General features: G+C 48.4%; 1 protein-coding gene and 1 long non-coding RNA gene across 2 annotated transcripts in view; one reads left to right on the top strand and one right to left on the bottom strand.

Moving 5' to 3' along the window:
* Positions 1-227: 227 nt before the first annotated feature.
* On the bottom strand, positions 228-6,478 carry LOC131815165 (uncharacterized). The gene is made up of 3 exons (XR_009347597.1): positions 6,227-6,478; positions 2,454-2,535; positions 228-917 (listed from the first exon to the last, which is right to left on the bottom strand). It is a non-coding gene; the product is annotated as an uncharacterized LOC131815165 (long non-coding RNA).
* Positions 6,479-7,198: 720 nt separating this feature from the next.
* NCF2 (neutrophil cytosolic factor 2) overlaps positions 7,199-18,758 on the top strand; it is a 30,448-nt gene continuing 18,888 nt past the window's right edge. The window contains exons 1-3 of the mRNA XM_059146852.1: positions 7,199-7,577; positions 9,292-9,374; positions 16,462-16,570. Of these exons, the coding sequence (XP_059002835.1) occupies positions 7,404-7,577; positions 9,292-9,374; positions 16,462-16,570 (366 nt within the window). The 5' untranslated portion in view covers positions 7,199-7,403. The remainder of the gene's footprint in view (positions 7,578-9,291; positions 9,375-16,461; positions 16,571-18,758) is intronic.

Below are 18,758 nucleotides of genomic sequence, written 5' to 3'. Positions count from 1 at the left end.
CATAATTCACCGTCAGAGCTGCCTCCTAATTTTGACAATTTCAAGAAACTGGTCAGCCCTGAGCTTCCTAAGTGTTCATAAAAGTTATCTCAGATTCAGGTAGAGATGCAAGACCATCCTGTCTCAGAAATTTGTTAATTGCTCATTTTGTTACATTTTGTTCAGAACCTGGACGGGATCCTGACAGAAGAACCAAGCAGCACTGGAAGACTTTGGAGGATGGGAAGTTTATTTAACCCCAGCGGGCTCAGAGGAGACCATTCTCCAAAGATCTGAGCACAAGGAGGGGAATTTATACCCTTCTACTTCTGCATACTTGGTACTTTTGGCGCATGTGGGAAATAGGGTAGGAAAGAAGAGCCTGGAAGGGCTTTGAGACAGGGACTGGAATTCCCTTGCTGGTTTGGTTGGCCATCTTTTCATTTTTCCCTTATCATGCCCTCCTTTGATGCCTCTTTAAACACCTGGTTTAGAGGGTATCATTATCATCTACTATGGGCTGATAGCCCTGCAAGTCTAGTATCTGCGCAGCCGCTAACTTTAGGATGGATTGCTAAGTTCATAGAAAACACTAAGTGAACTTAGCAATCCATCCTAAGTTCATAGAAAACTTAGTGTTTTCTATGAACTTAGCAATCCATCCTAAAGTTGCTGAATAAGCAATAACAATAACAAGTTTCTGGAGGAAAGTCCAATCAGAAGGGGCAGCAGCATAAAGTCCGACTCCTGAGGTGAGGGCTATCACGCCGATGATAGCCAGGGACCATGGCAAACAGATGTCCATCAGTTGGTGGGGTCTCACTGAAGGTGGAGCTGGAGTGTGTCCATAGGTTTGGCTGGGCTTTCCATTGGTGTGATTTGTCCGACTGGTGAGCCTTCTTTACTCCAGAGTGGTGGACCCATTATTTACCTAAGACCTTGAGGACAGTAGGGGTGGTCAGAACAACAGTGTGGGGCCCTGTCCACTGTGGTTTGAGGGAGTCCTTTTTAAAGCTTCTCGGGAGATGTGCCTGGGAGTTCTTCACAAGACTTGGAGGTGTTGGGACACTTCTAAGTTTCCAATCTGTTTGAGGTCTCCTCTGAGCGTGCTTATTAGCGGGAGGCGGTGCGGAGTGGCCTGCCATAGAGCCTTTGAGGTGAATTATAGCTACGGAAATCTTTTTTTTTTTTTTTTTAAGATTTTATTTATTTATTTATTTAACAGAGAGAAAAAAAGAGAGACAATGAGAGAGGGAACACAAGCAAGGGGATGGGAGATGGAGAAGCAGGCTTCCCACTGAGCAGGGAACCTGATGTGGGACTTGATCCCAGAACCCTGGGATCGTGACCTGAGCCAAAGGCAGACACTTAATGACAGCCACCCAGGTGCCCCTAGCTATAGAAATATTTAAAATCCAGCTGACTAGAATAAACAAGACCTCCAACAGCTATGATCTATAGAAGGTACAATGTTCAGGTCCAGGCATAAGGGTAGGTGGGTTTAAAATTTGACAGGTTTTAGGTATTATTTAAGGCATATCTATAAGTGTAGCTTGGTATTTAATAAGTTGGCCTCCATCATCCATTGGTGGCCTTTGGTTTCTAAGACACTCTGGACCTGATGTGAAATCATTACAGTCAGGGACTATTCCACAGTGAGCTTTGAGGCTCCTTTTATCAGGAGGGGAGTTGTATGCTTAACTAAAGCCTTTGTTTGCAATTGTACCTCAACAGAGATGGCTTCTAGGATAAATATGACTGTGAGGGATGAAACAATTAAGAAAGACATCTTTAGGGTAAAGCCTTAATATCCTACCTACAAGGAATCACTGGCAAGTGGGGGAGGACTTATCAAGAGGTTAAGGGCATTCCCAAGTACATTATCCAATCCAATCATAAAGTGGGGTCATCCATTATCTCCACAAGTCTATAGTTAACCCTATGGAGTGGGGTATGCTCTGGCTTTCAGGGAATGATTTCATTATCCCAGCCACATAGAATTGGCCAAGGTGATAAGTTATACAATTTTGGGGGAATCAATCCCATTTGCCAATTGTTTAATCATGAGCTATAGGAGACTGTTATTATCTCCACAGAATAAAAAACAAGAAGATTGTCTAAACGAGCTATTGTGCAACTTCTCTGAAGTTTACCTCAGGTTGTCTAGCTTAGGTAAACAACAAACATTTAAAGACAATCAAATCTAGAATTTAACATCCACAAAAGTTGGTTATTTAAATGTAATTTTTCTCTCTAAAATAACCCTCGTTTCCAGAGATAGCCAAATCAGGACTAATTTATTTGAAAAACAAGATCAGTTTTAACGAACTTGGCCTAATTACTTACATAAGCTCAGCAAGAACAGTGAGTGATCATATAAATCTTTTAGATCTGCTTTACTGGAACTTTATAAGGAAACTCTACGTTGAACTTCTAGTAGCCTCTCCAAGCCAGAAGCCAAACCAAGTACTTACCATCAGACATACCTGCAATACCGGTAGATTTGGGCAGATTCCTCTTCATGAGGTCTCCAAAATATCCAGAGGGTCCCTACACCTGCCAGAAAGTGACATTCTTTACTACTCACTTGGTGAGGCTGCTGGGAACTCTGTAAGCAAAGTACCGGGCCAACATTTCCAACGGGCTTTATGGCTCCAGGTTTTATAAAGCCAACCTTCACTCCTTAAAGCTGTTGGGTCATATCTGAATCTATGCATGTCTTTCTGAAATATGACATTCCAGTCAAAGCCTTGGTAAAATGACCAATGTTTCCAATGGTGTCCTGTTACAAGGAGAACAGATTCTTATTGAACTTATGCAAATGACTAGGCTTACCATAGAAGAGGGTATACTTACTCAGACCTTTAGAGTTTCAGAGGGTTCAGATAGAGAGAAAAGCTGAATGCTTTAATTTGCTTACAAATGATTATTTTAATCTGTAAATTATTTTAATTCTGTAAGTCATATAAATCTTAAGTATCTTCAACCAGGAAGAGTGAACATTAAGAAACCGGCAATGTTTTTCAGACAAGGATCACAGAACTATAATTGTCTTTTTAGTTCATTTAGTCCCATGTTATTAATTCTGGTTCAGTTTGAATGCAGTTTTTACTTAGTTCTGGAAGTTCTTATTCATTTCAGTTCTGATCTTAAAGATACTGAATACCTGCATTGTCCTAAGAGTCCTTTATATGAACCTCCTTGAAGATGAACCTCATTTTGCAAGACAATAAGGACAATTATAAATGACAAAAACTCAGAAATGGACATGGTTAATGATCTGATAGTTCACTATGATATGATTGACAAAGAAACTCAGTTATTCTGTGATACATAACATTTCAATAGCCCGAACCAGAACATTACATACCGAACAAGCAAGCGTAATTAGTCAACAAGACTTTGTTCACGATCTAAATCTTGGGGATGTTTGTTAAAACCTTAGAAAGTTTTAAAGCACGAGCCTAAATAGGATTAGGGATGTTAAAGACCTGATAAAGGCAAGACACAGAAACTGGTTTTTCTAAGCAGGCAGAGAGAAAACAACTATTTGCATTTTCTTATGAAGAGCGGCCCAACAATTAGAGAATACTTTGCCTTTTTGAACAGAGAGAAAGCAGACTTTCAATCTTATACCAATGTACTCTAAAATCCATTCATTTCAACCTTGGTCTGTCCCGACCACATCTAAAAATTCCGTTCCAAAGTTTCCCTCCATAAACCTTCTACAACTTTCCTATTCATTCAGATTTTTATCCCAAGTCATTTCTTTCCAAACAACCATCTCATTTAGGACAAAATTACCTTCTTTTACCTTCAACGAAAATGCATTCCAATTCCTTATCTTTCTTACATATCTCCTACTTTTCCACATACAGAGTTGTTTCCCTTATTTCCATTAGTCTTAGTTACAATTAGCAGAATTTTGCACTCTCTAGAAACCTTAATCTCCAGTGAAGACTAAGGAGTAACCAATTGTGAACTATAACACCAGAATTCTTTAAATGGCAAATTTGTGAATCAGTTAAGCACAAAACATGTTTACCATCAGATTTAAATATCCTTGGTTTCTTTGCAGTAAGAAGTCAAAAGCACAAACTTGTGTCCAGTAATTAATGACTTAGCACTTTATCCTATTTGGAAAAGAGCTAGATGTCCAATGTATTCAGTTCCATTTATCATCCAAGCAAAACTTTAAAGTTTTAGGTTACCAAAGACTTTGAAAGCTATCTTAACAATTACCCAAGAAAACTTTGAGACAGTTAACCATCCCTGTAGTCATCTTTTTTTTTTTTTTTTTTTTTTTTTTTTTTTTTTTAAAGATTTTATTTATTTATTTGACAGAGAGAAATCACAAGTAGATGGAGAGGCAGGCAGAGAGAGAGAGAGGGAAGCAGGCTCCCTGCTGAGCAGAGAGCCCGATGCGGGACTCGATCCCAGGACCCTGAGATCATGACCTGAGCCGAAGGCAGCGGCTTAACCCACTGAGCCACCCAGGCGCCCCTGTAGTCATCTTTTTGTTAACAAATTGCAACAGAGGTAACATGAGGTTATTTGACCTTCAGTAAACCTTGAGAACAAAAGTTTCACGTTTACTGCTGATAACTTAAAAGACACGTCTAGCTTAATTAAACCAACAAACTTAGTTTAAATACTGAATTATGTTCCACCTGGTTGATTTTCATTATGTTCCTATAGGGTCAATTTTCACCTGAGACACGTGGGGAAATCTGGAGTGGGGGGTGTTAGGTCCAGGGGTTGTTCTTGCTCCTTGACAGTGAAGGGAGGAGCCATGGTGCCTGAGGCACCGAGGATGGTCTAGAAGCCAGTAATGCAGGCTGCACCCAAGGTGGTACAGAAGTGGGAGAAGGGGGATGGGGAGGCAGGAAAGACAAAGTGCTGCTAGAGGGCAGGGAAACGGTTTCCGCTTCAGGAGCTCATCAGCTCCAGAGAAGCAGACGCCATATTTTCCCGCCAACAAGGGGGAGAAGGCAGTCCATGTCAGGCCAGACAGTGAATTTCCCAGAAATAAAGGGAGTTTCAGCAGCTGTTTGGGAATATTCCTTAAAGTCCCTGGCTGAAGGATGCCTGGGATCATGACCCGAGTGGAAGGCAGATGCTTAACTGACTGAGCCACCCAGAGGTGCCCCCCCACCAACGTAAGGATGAGAGCTCCTGTTATTTTACATCCTGTTTCTGTCTGGATCAGTTTTCCTGTGGGCTGTCCGAGCTGCTAAATCAGGTTCTCCCCACACATGCCACTGAGAAGCAGCAGGAGCACCGTGTTACTGCAGCTCAGCTTCAGGCCCTGGGTCAGAGGAGGACGGTCGTCCCCATGCTTCTTGACTGGCTCATCCTTGTCCAGAGCTCATCCCTGTTGCTGCTGCCGATGCCCTCGGGCAGGGCCTCCCTGGTAAGCTTTGCTTCCTCACAGCCTTTGGGCTCGTTTACTTGTGTTAGAAATATCTGACTTTGGTCCTTCCTATTAGCACAGAATCGGACGTGTGGGGGCAGAGTTTGGGCTACCTGAAGCCAAGAATCGATAAACGGGAACTGGGCAGGGTGTCCGGGAGTCCCGACATGACTGTGTAAATGACCTGGACAGTGGGTAGGGCTCAGGGCACCCTCGGAGGGCCAGTCGACCCCGAAGGTGGCCCATTCCGGTTCACAAAATGAGCTTAATTTTCCAGGAGACGTTTTGACCCCATAGTCTCCTGAGAGACTTCTCAAAACTTTCAAGCATACAGTCTAAGGCCGTAGGTTTGGAAGAGCTTCCACCCATGATGACCAGGGGCTCTCTTGTCCACCCTGTGTGTTCCCTCCCGGTGCCGCTGGCCTGAAGACAGACAAAGGGTGGGTGTCCCTCCAGAGGAGAGACCAGTCAGATGCTCACCTGTCCGCCCTCCTGGAGGACACCTGGGTGCCTCTTAGCCAAAATGAGTCCGTATAAACCCAGACTGGTGCCCGTAGGGCTCGCCATTGACCCCATGAGGTCACCACGGAAACAAGTTAGGGCCCACTCAGACTCCATAAGCTTCTGGGGACACTAAGGGTGCCCACCCGTGAAGCCACAGACTCAGTCCGCCAGACAAGCCAGGTCGAACTGCACATTCACTCCTGCATTCACTCCACATGTTCTTACAGTTCCTCCCCCACCCCGCCCCACACTCCCGGAGGCCCTGATCTGCGGATTTCCCTTCCTTTTGGAAATTCCTTCCTGACCACCCCCCTTCGGGGCATTGCTGACCTGAGGGATGCTGCGCCCCGGAAGGCCCGACCTGTGAGACTTCTAAGAGGTCTCTGGGAGGTGGTCAGTCTCCCCTTCCACCCCGACGCGTGGGCCTGACTGGGTCCTGGGGTCCCAGGCTTCGCCGGAATCCGACGTGGGGACCAGGTCGTCACCTGCCAGGTCTCCTTTGAGTCCGGTTGGGGACAGCGGGGCGTGGTCGGCCTGAGGCGACCAGGCGGGAGGGAGACTGCCGGAAATCAGGCCGCGCCCTTCTCCTTTACGACCTCGCTCGCTCCCTGCCCCGCCGATGCCGCAAAAGGGTTTCCCGGGCCGGGAACCATGTGTTAGGGAACGTGCACTGGGTCCTGACCGAAGAGCCAAGCTGTCTCGGAGACCTGGGAGGATGGGAGGTTTATTTAATACCGGCGGGCTCAGAAGAAACCGTTCTCCAAAGGTGCTAGCCCCGAGCACTAGCAGGGAGGGGAATTTATACCCTTCTACTTCCGTATGGTACTTCTGGTGCACACGGGAAACAGGGTAGGGAAGAGCCGGGAAGGGCTTTGAGACAGGGACTGCAATTCCCTCGCTGGTTTGGTCGGCCACCTTAGACTACAGTTTTCCCCCTTATCAATTTTAGCTGCAGATTAAAAAACAAAACAAAAACCACCTCTATCCAGATAGTCAATGAGGTAATGAGAACGGGAGCAAGGAATTCATCCAGGACTGAAAAGAACCAGCCTCTCCTCCAACGCCCTCATTTAAGGAAGGTGTGGAAGGGGAGGCCCAGGAAGGCGCTTCCACCTGCCGAGGTTGCCCTGAGCCTGGGGCCAGAGACCTGACCGAAAGCCGCCCCAAAGCGGCAGTGGAAGGCAGAGGGCTGCTGGGTGACAGAGCAGAAGCATTTTGGGGAAGTGACCCGTGGCAGGCAGTATCTGATGTACTTCCTCTCCCCCACACTCCACCCCACCCCCCGGGCTGCCCGCCCTCTCTAGCTCTTTCCTTTTCTCTCTCATGGTAGGGTTGTGCGTCAGTTGCCGAAAGGTGGGGACATTTCCTGAGCCTTTGCAACACTGAGACGTTGTTGGACCCCATTCGGAGTGCTGCGCCTGGCAAGTGCCACCCTGGAGCGGGAGACCCCTGCTCACCCTCTCTCTGGGTCCTGGCAGCCTCCCGGGCCCCAGGCTTGTGCCTGACCATGTCCCTGGCCGAGGCCATCAGCCTCTGGAATGAAGGGGTACTGGCAGCCGACAAGAAAGACTGGAAGGGAGCCCTGGATGCCTTCACTGCCGTCCAGGACCCCCACTCCAGGATTTGCTTCAACATCGGGTGCGTGCACACCATCCTGGAAAACATGCCTGAGGCGGAGAAGGTGAGTGGAGGCACCTCTCCAGGGAGCCTCCTCCTTCGTGCCTTTGTCATTAGTGGTTCTCCTCCCAGGCTGCACCTCAGAAACCTCTCGGGAGCTTTCAAAGAACAAAAGCTGACCAAGCCCCATCCCCAGGGGATCCTGATTAAATGGGCTTGGGGAGCAGCCTGACCAGCTCCTGTGTATTTTTTTTTCTTTTCTTTTCCTTTCTTTCTTTTTTTCTCCTTCCCCCCCCAAGTGGTTCTGCTGGGCACTGACTGGCTGGGAACCATGGGCTATGGGTTGTGCGCTCCTTTCTTCTCCATCTATTCACTTCAAATCATTCTGGAATTGTTCTTTCACACCTTTATGAAGACTCCCCTAGTTATGCTTTCTTCTACGAACTCGTGCTGGCTCCTGGATCCTCATCTTGCTGCTGCACACCTATTAGAAAACTCCTCTTTGGGCTTTCCAGGAATTTCATATGTGTGAGCTTTGCCTGCCCTAGAGAGCAAGGGGAGACGCTTAAGAAAAATAGGTGTCCTGTCACGTGACAATTCTCATCAGTTATAAGGGGCACTTTTTTAAGGAGAGGCTGGCACGAATCATACCATGTTGATTAATGATGTCTGCAGAGGGCACGCTGTGGGGTGTCTCCTCAACTGTTTTTTCTCTGTCATATTCCCCATTGTGGGGTTGAGCCCTCTCAGTGATCACTGTTTGGGTGGGTCAGGGAAAGCTGGAGAGGGTTTGGAGTGTGGGAGCAGAAGATCTAGGATCGAATCCCACCTCTGCCTATTTCTGGACCTGGGGTTCTGGCAAGTCATGAAGACTTCCTGAGAGGGGCAGACATTTTGAGGATGAAGTGAGGCACCAACTACTAGTAGATGCTGTGTAACTTCACACCATTGTGTAAATGTTAGCTCTTATTCTCCCCCCCTTGACTGCCAGTCTTTGCAAGGGGGTGTGGACAGGTGACTGACTCCCCAGCGTCTTTAGAGACTCAGTTCCTCCCACAACCATCCTGGCCATGGCCATGACCAGCCAGTGAGCAAAGACAGAAGAGAGCAGCCACTTGGAATACAATCCAAGCACACAGTCCACATCAGACCCCAGGGTGGGCAGACGGAAGCCGGCAAGGGTCTCACATCTGGTGGGAAGAGGCCTGTACTCCCCAACTCCCCAACTCCCCACAGAAGCTGAGCGAATAGCACCCCAGATTCCAGGGGCTGCTGGAGGCAGAGTGCACACGGTTGGGGAGAGAGTTGGGCCAAGCATGTCCATGTGTCTGGACACAGCTATGCCATCACCTGCCTGCTTGCCCCCTGCCAGATCCCCCTCCCCCGCACGAGATCTGTCCTCACATGCTTCTGCTACTGGTGCTCAGTCGCTGTACCTTTCTTTGATTCTCTGGGTCAGGCCCTATCCCAGCATTTTATAATGCATTCTGGTTATTATTTTGATTGCATGATATTTATTTACTTAATCAACATAATACTGTATATAACAGTTTAATTGTTCTCCTATTTCATTACTTTTATTATTTTAATCCGGTCAATAATCTCAAAAGGCAAAGATTAACATCTCCATCTTATAGAAACACCTGACCTCTAAGTTTCTTGTTACCTTCAAGACATCGACCCTTCTCATACCCTTTTTTGCCTCTCCCTCTGGGCTCATCTCTCCTTCCTCACTGCCTAGCTCCTGGATCAGGTCTGGACCCTTCTTCTCTCCACAGGCCTTCACCAAAAGCATTAACCGAGACAAACACTTGGCAGTGGCGTACTTCCAAAGAGGGATGCTCTATTACCACATGGAGAAGTAAGTGGTCCAGTGTTGCGCAAGCTGGGGAAGTTTTCAGAGAAGCCAGGACATGGTTTTGGCACTGCTAGACTTTGTGTTTGTGAAGTATCCTTCCAGCTTCTGTTGGGAAGTGTGACTGACCGTCTCTGGACAGGTTATGCAATAGGTCAGCGTGAGGCAGAAGCCTTCCCCAGGGAAGGAGGGAGGGAGTGCATGCCTGCCGTCCAGTTAGCAATCAGCAAACTCACAGCGTACAGGGACCTCACGTAACCACCACAGGCCTTCCCTCCAGCTGGTGTGACCCCTCCCTGGCATCCCTGATGGGTCATAGCTTGGGCAGCACTGGTTGGTAGTATTTTGGCCATCAAGGGAACACCCATGATGGTCTTCTACTAGGAGGCAGTGAGCTGTCACACAGTGAGGATTTGCGTGAAACCACATTGAGACCTTCCTTCATTCCTACAGGATGTGTTTTCAAAAGGCTGGTTTAATCCATTCAGTGAAATACCATGTAGCTACCAGAATGAGAATGTAACCTATTAACATTCTATATATAAGGATATACTAATACAGATAAATAAGTGGCATTTATATTAATATGGGAAAAAATTCATAGCAGATGTTAAATTTAAAACACAGATTTCAAAAGAGTATGTACTTTTTTTTTCCCCCCAAAACAGTATGTGTAACATGTATCCCATTTCTGTTTGACAGAATGGTCTGGAAGGCCATAGGCCAAAACATTGCCAGCAGTTCTTTCTGGGTGGTGACATTATAGGGATTTCAATTTTCCTTCGTCTAGCCTGTCTGTATTTTCTGTCATGTAATTCCATGTTGACTATACAGTCAACATGGAATTATTAATAAAAAACCAAAGAATTAGAAAATGAAAGTTGATCTCAATTCCCACTACTTGCCCCCAGGATACCCCCAAAAGAGACATACAAATAACAAAGGAAAAATATTCTAAGCATTCACTTAAAATGTGTTAGGGGATGGCAAACTTCCCTTTGTAGGAATTGTTTCGTTAGTGGGCACAAGTTCTAGGGAAGGAGAATTTGGCTCAGCCTAAGGAAGAACTTTCGAACAGTGAAAATGGTGGTGGGGGCATGGTGTGGGTGGCGTGATGTGGGTGGCATGGTGTGTGTGTGTGTGTGTGTGTGCGCGCGCGTGAGAGAGAGAGAGAGAGAGCGAGAGCGCAGGAGCAGCAGGTGAGGTGGGGCTTGATGGGATGGAGGGGAGATGGCAAAGAACATCCGGGGATTGGGGAGCGATGGAACTCTCGTCCGGGGCAATCTTGAAAGGCTTGGATCTCAGGGTCTAGTCAGAAACAGTCTGGAAAACTGCTGTGCTCAGCTGTTGCCAGGGGCAACCACAAGAAGCTCAGAGGACTTGCAAGATGCGACCACCTGAAGGGGGAAGGGCAGTGGGAAGACTTCCCTTCCCAGAGGAAACCCACAGACACAGAGGCTATCTAGGGAGAGAAAGCTGGGGACCGAGGGAAGCTATGTACAAGCATTTGCCTTTTGGTGGCGTCCTTCCTCTGTCTCCCTTCTTAGCATGATTCTTCCTCGTTCCCCTTCCTCATCCTTATATTCTCCAGATGGATGGAATTCCCAGGGAGGCCAGAGCACCAACCCTCCAGCTGATCTTAAATCTCAAAAGACAAACTCTAAAGCCATCCTTTAATTAGCTCTAACAGCCTGTACTGAGGGGAGAGAACTGACAAAGAGGGAAGGCTCCCACAAGAAATTTTTACACAAAAATGTCCACGAGCCCCAGAACCTGCAAGGTTCAGATTTTAAGCGAAGCAGACAGATCTTAGATCTAGGAATGAGACCGAGGATTCAGTTCGTCTGTGGTTGATAATAGTTAAATCTGAGAGAAAAATCTACTGAGGTTCATCTTCAATTCAGCAACGGTCTACTGAGGAAACAATGTAAACGAGGCACTATACTGGACTCTGAACTGCCTGCTTTTCTTTTGCTCATCTGTTCCCATTGGTGTCCCCACCTCCCAGGCTCTGCTCTTGACCCTTTCCCCTTTTATCCCAACAGCAGTGGTTGGGTTTTTTTTTCATACTTATTTATTTCAGAGAGAGAGAGAGTGAGTACACGTGCAAGAGCACAGGGGAGGGCAAAGGGAGAGAGGATCGCAAGCAGACGCCCCACTCAGTGCAGAGCTCGACTCAGGGCTTGATCCCAGGACCCTAGGATCATGCCCTGAGCCAAAATCAAGAGAAGAGTCACGGGGGGAGGGCACCTGGGTGGGTCAGTGGGTTAGGCCTCTGTCGTCAGCTCAGGTCATGATCTCAGGGTCCCAGGATGGAGCCCCACATCGGGCTCTCTGCTCAGCAGAGAGCCTGCTTCCCCCTCTCTCTCTGCCTGCCTCTCTGCCTACTTGTGATCTCTCTCTCTCTCTGTCAAATAAATAAATAAATAAATAAATCTTTTTAAAAAAAGAGAGAGAGAGAGAGGAGTTGGACACTTCACCAGTTGAGCCACCCAGGCACCCCGGAGGTGGTTGTTTAATGGCAAAATGTATGGCTTGTCTTTCCAGAAGAGCACACACATCCTTCTATGTACAATATCAGGGGGTTCAGTGTCCCCTAAAAATCCATACGTGAACCCTAAGGGATCTCACCCTCTCCCATAGCATTGACCCTCACCTGTAGTCAATCAGCTGCTAAATCTCTCCCTGGGATCAACCTGTCTCTTCTCCAAACTTTGTCAAGTTGACCTCTCAAGTTCTTCAATACACCCATTTTTCTCCACCAGCACCACCCTGATTTAGACCCTCATTTTCACCAGGACAACTGAAATCACTTCCAAACTGCTTTTCCAACCCCTAGTCTTATTCCAGAGCGATCCTCTTTTAAAACAACAACAACAACAACAACAAAAACACCAAAAATAACAAATGTGGGGCACCTGGTGGCTCAGTTGGTTGAGTGGCTACTTTCAGTTCAGGTCATGATCCCATGACCTAGGATCGAGCCCCGAGTCGGGCTCCCTGCTTGGAGAGGGAGCCTTTCCCTGTCCTTCTGCCTGCCTCACTGTCTACTTGGACTCTCTATGTCTCTGTCAAATTAAAAAAAAAAATCTTTAAAAAAATAAATGTGATCCGCTTAATAACTTCCAGTGGATCCCAGTCCTACAGGATGAAGTTCCCTGGGCTGCTCCTACGTGGTCCAGCAGCTGCCTATGCTCCCACTTGTCCTCCACCAGTTTGCCCTGGCGTGGCTACCACTCTCTTCTGCGCCTTCTAAAATAGTACCTGTCCAGAAAACAAAACAAAACAAAAAAATAGTATCTTTCCACTCGGTGACAGGGGTTGGCTTGTATATTTGTCTCCTTGACGACTCTCTTTCTTGAGAGATGAAATCTTATTCACTCATATTTCTGTGTCTAATCCAATAATAAATACTTATTGAATTAATTAAACAAAAGGAAGCGAAAGGTTGCTTAAAGAGGTTTCCTTAAAGAAACTTTCAGTTTAAGGAACCTTCAAATTAAAAGCGGAAACAGGTCACAAACGCTAGGAGCTATCATGCAAGGTGGAAAGGGGCAAGTGCTATGAGAGAGAATTTTGAAATAAGTGCCCTAGGCACATAGGAAGATTACTTCTTAATGAGGGGGCTAGGGATCCCTCTAGATTGCAATGGGGGTTGTTTAGGGTGACAATGGGATGTGCGCTTTTCCTCTCAGCTCCCACTCCAGTCCCCGCCCTTCTCGTGTTGCTGTGCGGCCCTCCCGTCATTATGAAGTTCCACAGGACAAAATTTGGGTGCATTTCTGAGAAGCAGGTGGGGCCTGGGTGCCAACAATGACAGACCCTCACCTGTCTGACCCAACCTTGCCCTTTGAAAGGGGAAAGGAGCTCTACGTGGTGGCGGTTCCAATTCTGGGCCTTAGGAATCTCAGGGCCAGGTTAGGAACAGCAAACCCTGTAGACGGAGCCGGCCCACGGAGGCAACACAGCAGAGCCTCTCCATGGTGTCTTTGCAGTGGGAAAGGGTCTGAGCCCAAGCTCCGCCTTGGAGGGCTCTGACATTTTGACGTCCTCCAGCTCGCTAGAACTCTCCAGCGTCCTGGACACAGGTGCGTGAGGGGCAGGATTCTGGACTGCAGGGGACTTTGTGGGATGGGAACAGTGAGGAACGGCGGTGGTTACTGAGAAACCTCTACAGAGAGGACTGCCAAGATGGGGAGTATATACCCTCTTGGGCTCAGAGCTATGGAAAGCCCCTAGAGGTTGGTGGTGTGCTGGTGAACCCCTACCTGGAGGAATGGGGGCTCTGGGTCCAGAGCAGGGCTGGGGTGGGGGAGTGTCGTTGGTAGGGACAGCGTGGGAGGAAAGTACTCCCACCCGTGCCCCGCAGAACCTGACAGGAGGATGCCAGCATCCTGGCCTCCTTGGGAACACTGTAGGCTCCGAATGGCTGGAGGGTGGTGGGGGCTGGCTGAATGAGACTTGGGAGTCTCACACTGAGCTTATGCAGAGCCTGTACAATGGGGAGCAGAGCTGAGTGTCAAAGCCCGTGCAGCTCCAGGTCAACGAGGGGGGGTGGCAGGCGGTCAGGGCGATGCTTTAAATCCGACATTTAGCAGGGGGCCTCCACCCCCGTTTCTCAACACAAAGTGAGCACTCTGAATAATTCCCCAGCACTTTCTCTACCACCTCCCCTGGGGGTGCAGTTCTTTAGAACCTGATGAGAGGGAGAATTCTGAGGACTTTGTTGGGCTCACTTGTTTCCAGGTAGTCAATGTAACTTCACAGCTGCAGTTCTCCTGCTCAGCCAGCTGGCCCAGGGGCAGGTCACATGACAGGGTGAATGCTGACCGCACTCCAAGTGTGTTCCGAGGTCCTTCAGCTGCCTCCCAGGCAGGCTGTGGAACCCGGTGGAAACTGCATCCGCCCGACGAACCAGTCACCCAATCTCCCAGCTTAGAAAGGAGCAACAGGGATGCCTAGTCTCTCCCCCTTCTTGGCAGTGTCTGTAAGAACAGGTCAATGACCTTTCTTGCTCCTTAAGGAGTGTCCTGCAGGCTCTTAGCACGTTTGACAGTCATCTACCTAAACAACAAGGCTGTGTTAGAGAAAGCCACTCTCCTTCAGATCCCGCCTGTCTTCTTTCACTACTGCTAAAGCCACAGGTGCAGTGTGAGTGACCCCGAAGCAACGGTGACAGCATAGGTAGTTTCTGCCCCAGCTGCCCTGGGCACACGTTCCTTAGGATGGTTGGGTCGGCCCGTTGAGATCATGCTTCCACCGGCTGAGACCGTGGAGTTTATCTCCAGATAACACCTAATTCACTGTAGAGTGTTATGCATGTAATAGATGATTGGCATATGAATGTTATTGCCAGAATTTTAGAGCTATGCTAATAACAATAATAACTAATAATAATAATAATAATAATAAAAGTAAATTACTGTGTGTGCTAAGTATTCCCAGAGTTGCTCAAGGCTAATAATAGAGTCTACATGGGGTGCCTGGGTGGCTCAGTGGATTAAAGCCTCTGCCTTTGGCTCAGGTCATGATCCCAGGGTCCTTCGATCAAGCCCTGCATTGGGCTCTCTGCTTGGTGGGGAGCCTGCTTCCTCCTCTCTCTCTTCCTCTCTCTGCCTGCCTCTCTGCCTACTTGTGATCTCCCTGTCAAATTAATTAATTAATTAAATCTTAAAAAACAAACAAACAAAGTCTATGGCTGCCAGGCCCCTGGGGACAAACTGCCCAGGTCCTGAGCTCCTGGGTGCTTCATCATTGTTCCTACAGCCCTGGGAGGCACATGTGACCATTTACTCTCTAACTATAAAGAGGAGGAAACAGACTCAGACAAATTCAGTAACTTCCTCTCTGTCACCAGATTGTATGTGGCAAAGCTAGGACTCAGGTCCAAGGCGTTTTGGATCTGGGACCACATACTAGCAACAGCCTCCTATTACAGGCTCCTCAAATGCAATACACTCCTTTTACGGGATACACTCATGTTACTGACATGGAACCTGAGGCCAGGAATGTGCTCTGCCAGGGTCTCCCGGATAAGAGCAGAGTTGGTGGATCTGGTCCCCTTCTCTCAGCGCCCGTCCCAAGGTGCAGGCACGCATCACCAGCCCGTGTCCGAATTTCAGGCACCTTTGTTTCCGTTGCCCAGGTGGAACCATGACTGGGCAGCGACCTTTGTTCCTGCAGGGCCAGTGAGTTGAGGAGGTGGGGGCAGCTTGATTTTCACGTCTCCTACCCACTGCAGCCTGATTGCAGCTCCCTCTTCCCAGGGACTCTGCAGAAGTTAAGGGCAGGCCTGAGAGACCTAGTCCAGGTCCTGCCCACATCCCGGTGGGCATTACTGATGTGGTCAGCCCCACTGTCTGTCACAAAGCCAGTGACAGCAGCCCTGTACACCTTGAGCCAGCCAGCACAATGGCAATCCAACAAAGCAAATGGCCAGTGCCAAGAGTAGGGTTGGAAACGCCATCTGGCTTAACTGGTGGTTTCTTTCTTCTGTTTTCCAAAGTGTGTGGAGAGGGAGGAGGCTAAGAAAGCCATGAAACCAAAAGCTGAGTTGGACTCAAAAGAATTGGGAGGAGAAGGCTCTGGGAAGGAGAGCAATGTCGTTGGCTCTGGAGAGTCTCTGAGCCGAGCCAGGTCAAGCTAGCCTGGCCTGGCGTTGAGGGGTGGGGTCGGGGGGATGGAGCAGGGGTTGGGGGTGTTATGAGGAGTGAGCAGGGCTCCAGATCGCTGCATGGGGCCTTGGGGCCGGCAGGTGCTGGCGCTGCTGGGAGAGGATGAGGGCTCTGCTGGGAAGTGAAGTCAGAAAGGTAGGAGTTGGATCCTGTGAACAGAGAAGAAAGTACCCATGATGGCCTGAATCTGGGGGGATCCCCAGGGGTGCTGGGATGCACACTGTCCCGGGATGCCACTCACACGAAGTAATGTGGAATACTGGGGCTCAGCCTTGGCAAAGAGCTAAAGCAGAACAAAAGGGATTGGAAAGTCTTCTTGCCCCAGTGAGACAGGCCGGGGAAGGGAAGCCAGTGCGTGTTCTACCTGCATTTGCTCCTCTCTGCCCTGGGCTGTGGTCTCATCTCCCTCTGTCCCGCAGATATGACGCAGCTATTAAAGACCTTAAAGAGGCCTTGACTCAGCTTCGAGGGAACCAGCTGATAGACTACAAGATCCTGGGGCTCCAGTTCAAGCTGTTTGCCTGTGAGGTAAGGAGGAAGGGCCCAATCCGGGCAGGAGCACACAAAGGCTGAGGGAACAGCAGACAGTTTGGATGCCCAGCGATCTGCTGAAACCTCTGGGAGCTTGGAGAAGGCTTCTGGGCCTCAGGACTCAGAGTTCCCCTTAAGAAAAGGCTCAGATCAATAACTACAGGCTCACCCTGGAGTCTCCAGTTACTGAGGGCATGCAATATATTGACATAAGGCTCAAAGTACCCTTTGGAAAGGAGCTTGCTGGGTTCTCTGAAGGGATGGGGCCCGCCTGTGCTGGCCTATGAAAGTATTCATAACAATTTGCATAAAAATTTGCATAATTCCAGCTGACAAGCTATTTGCTCAGCATTATACCAACACATCCAAAATCATGGGTTCACTATCCGTGCCATAACCCTCCTGAGCTCCTGAGTTCCAGACCATGCTCTTTGCTATTCATGGCTCTGGCTTTGTGTGCTTGGTTGATCCCCAGAGAAATAGCAAGGATAATTTGGCACAAATCTGTCCTCCCCAGCTCACAGAACAAATCAAAGTACACATTTAGGGAAGGTTTCCATAGAAGGATAACTGACTTTCTCTATTACCAAAAGGGAGAGACATGACCAGCTCTGACTTCACAGGCTCGCATGCTTTTTCCAACCAACCCCCCCAGCCCCCCTCCTAAATTCCAAATATACACCACTAGCTTGAAAAACGAAAAGGCCTGCAAATATCATAGATCTTTATTTAGAAGAATCGCTGATAAAAAAAAAAAAAAAATCCCCTTGCTTTAGTTTCTCAGGCAGGAGAAAGCCAAGCGTTCCCAGGGTTGCTCAGGGCTAATAATAGAGTCCACAGCTGCCCAGGCCCCTGGGGACAAGTGCCCCCATCCAGCCCGGCGGTGGCGAGCTTGCCACTCACTTCACTTCTCACCGGCCAGAGAAATGGGGCTTTGGGAATTTCAGGAAATTGGTTGGCATTTGGCCAACCTTCTAGAGAGAGGTTTCTCAACCATGCCACCACTACTGATTTGCTGGACCAGATAAATTTTTATTGTAGGGGACTGTTCTGTGCACCCATCAGATGCCTCTAGCCCCTCCCCTACCCCTCCACATGACAACCTAAAATATCTCCAGACATTGCCAGTCGCCCCCACCCCCTCAGTGAGAACCACTTATGCAGACTAAAGGGTTGGGGGACTGATTAGCTATAGAAAAAGGATCATAAAATGGGGGCATCCAGGCAGAATCCCATGGGAGAAATGCTTCCCTGGTGTTCGAGTTGAACTGACCTGGGGTCAGGAAATACTGGTTTTATAGTCCTTTCTGCAAGTGAACCTGGAGTTTCCATGGTCTCCCCATGAGACCCTCAGTCATTTTTGTACATATAATGCCACCCCTCTCTTCTCACCACGGTCTGACCCTCATTTCTGAGAAATCACAGCGTCCTTTTTGAAGACCTTTAGGCTTTTCTAGTCATGGAGTCACAAAAGCCTGTTGTGGGAGAAGGTCTTAAGAGAAGGGAGCAGAGAAGGTCTTAAGAGAAGGGAGCAGAGAACCTAATAGGAATGTTTAAGGACCTGAGTTCTCCTTCCTGTACTCATGGCCAGGCTGGGCCGCACCAGTCAAACATGCCTGCAGAGGACGACAGCTCACTGAGGCCCAGAAATAGCCTGGGAAGGAAATGCAGACCTCTAGTTCTGGGCTTGCTCCCGGTGCCGTCACCCAGCAACACCACTCACTCACTCTGCGAAAACGTAGTCCCACCACATGTCTGTACTTGCCTTGATAAACTGTTCATTTTGTCTGGCTGGGGCCCTGAACCAAATTGTTGATGTTGGTGGCAGACTGTCAGAACAGAGAAGTGCATCGGTGATCTGTTGTTGAATAGCAGATTACTCTGAGATGCAGTCGCTTAAAACAATACCATTTATATCTCACATTTTCTTGGGTCAGAAATCCAAAAGAGGCTTAGTTGGGGAATTCTGGCTCACAGGCTCTCAAGGGCTGGCCGTCAAGATGTCGACCAGGGCTGCCATCCTCTGAAAGCTTGACTGAGGCCGGGGGAGGGTCTACTTCTACGATGATTTACGGGTCTGGCAAGGTAGTGTTACTTGTTGGCAGGAGGCCTCCATTCTTTGCCACCTGAAGTTCTCTGTGACACTGTCTGAGTCTTGTCAGGACATGGCAGCTGGCTTCCCCAG

This window comes from Mustela lutreola, chromosome 14, assembly GCF_030435805.1.
Source record: "Mustela lutreola isolate mMusLut2 chromosome 14, mMusLut2.pri, whole genome shotgun sequence".
Lineage (NCBI taxonomy): Eukaryota > Metazoa > Chordata > Mammalia > Carnivora > Mustelidae > Mustela > Mustela lutreola.
This window is presented reverse-complemented; position numbering and strand designations above follow the sequence as displayed.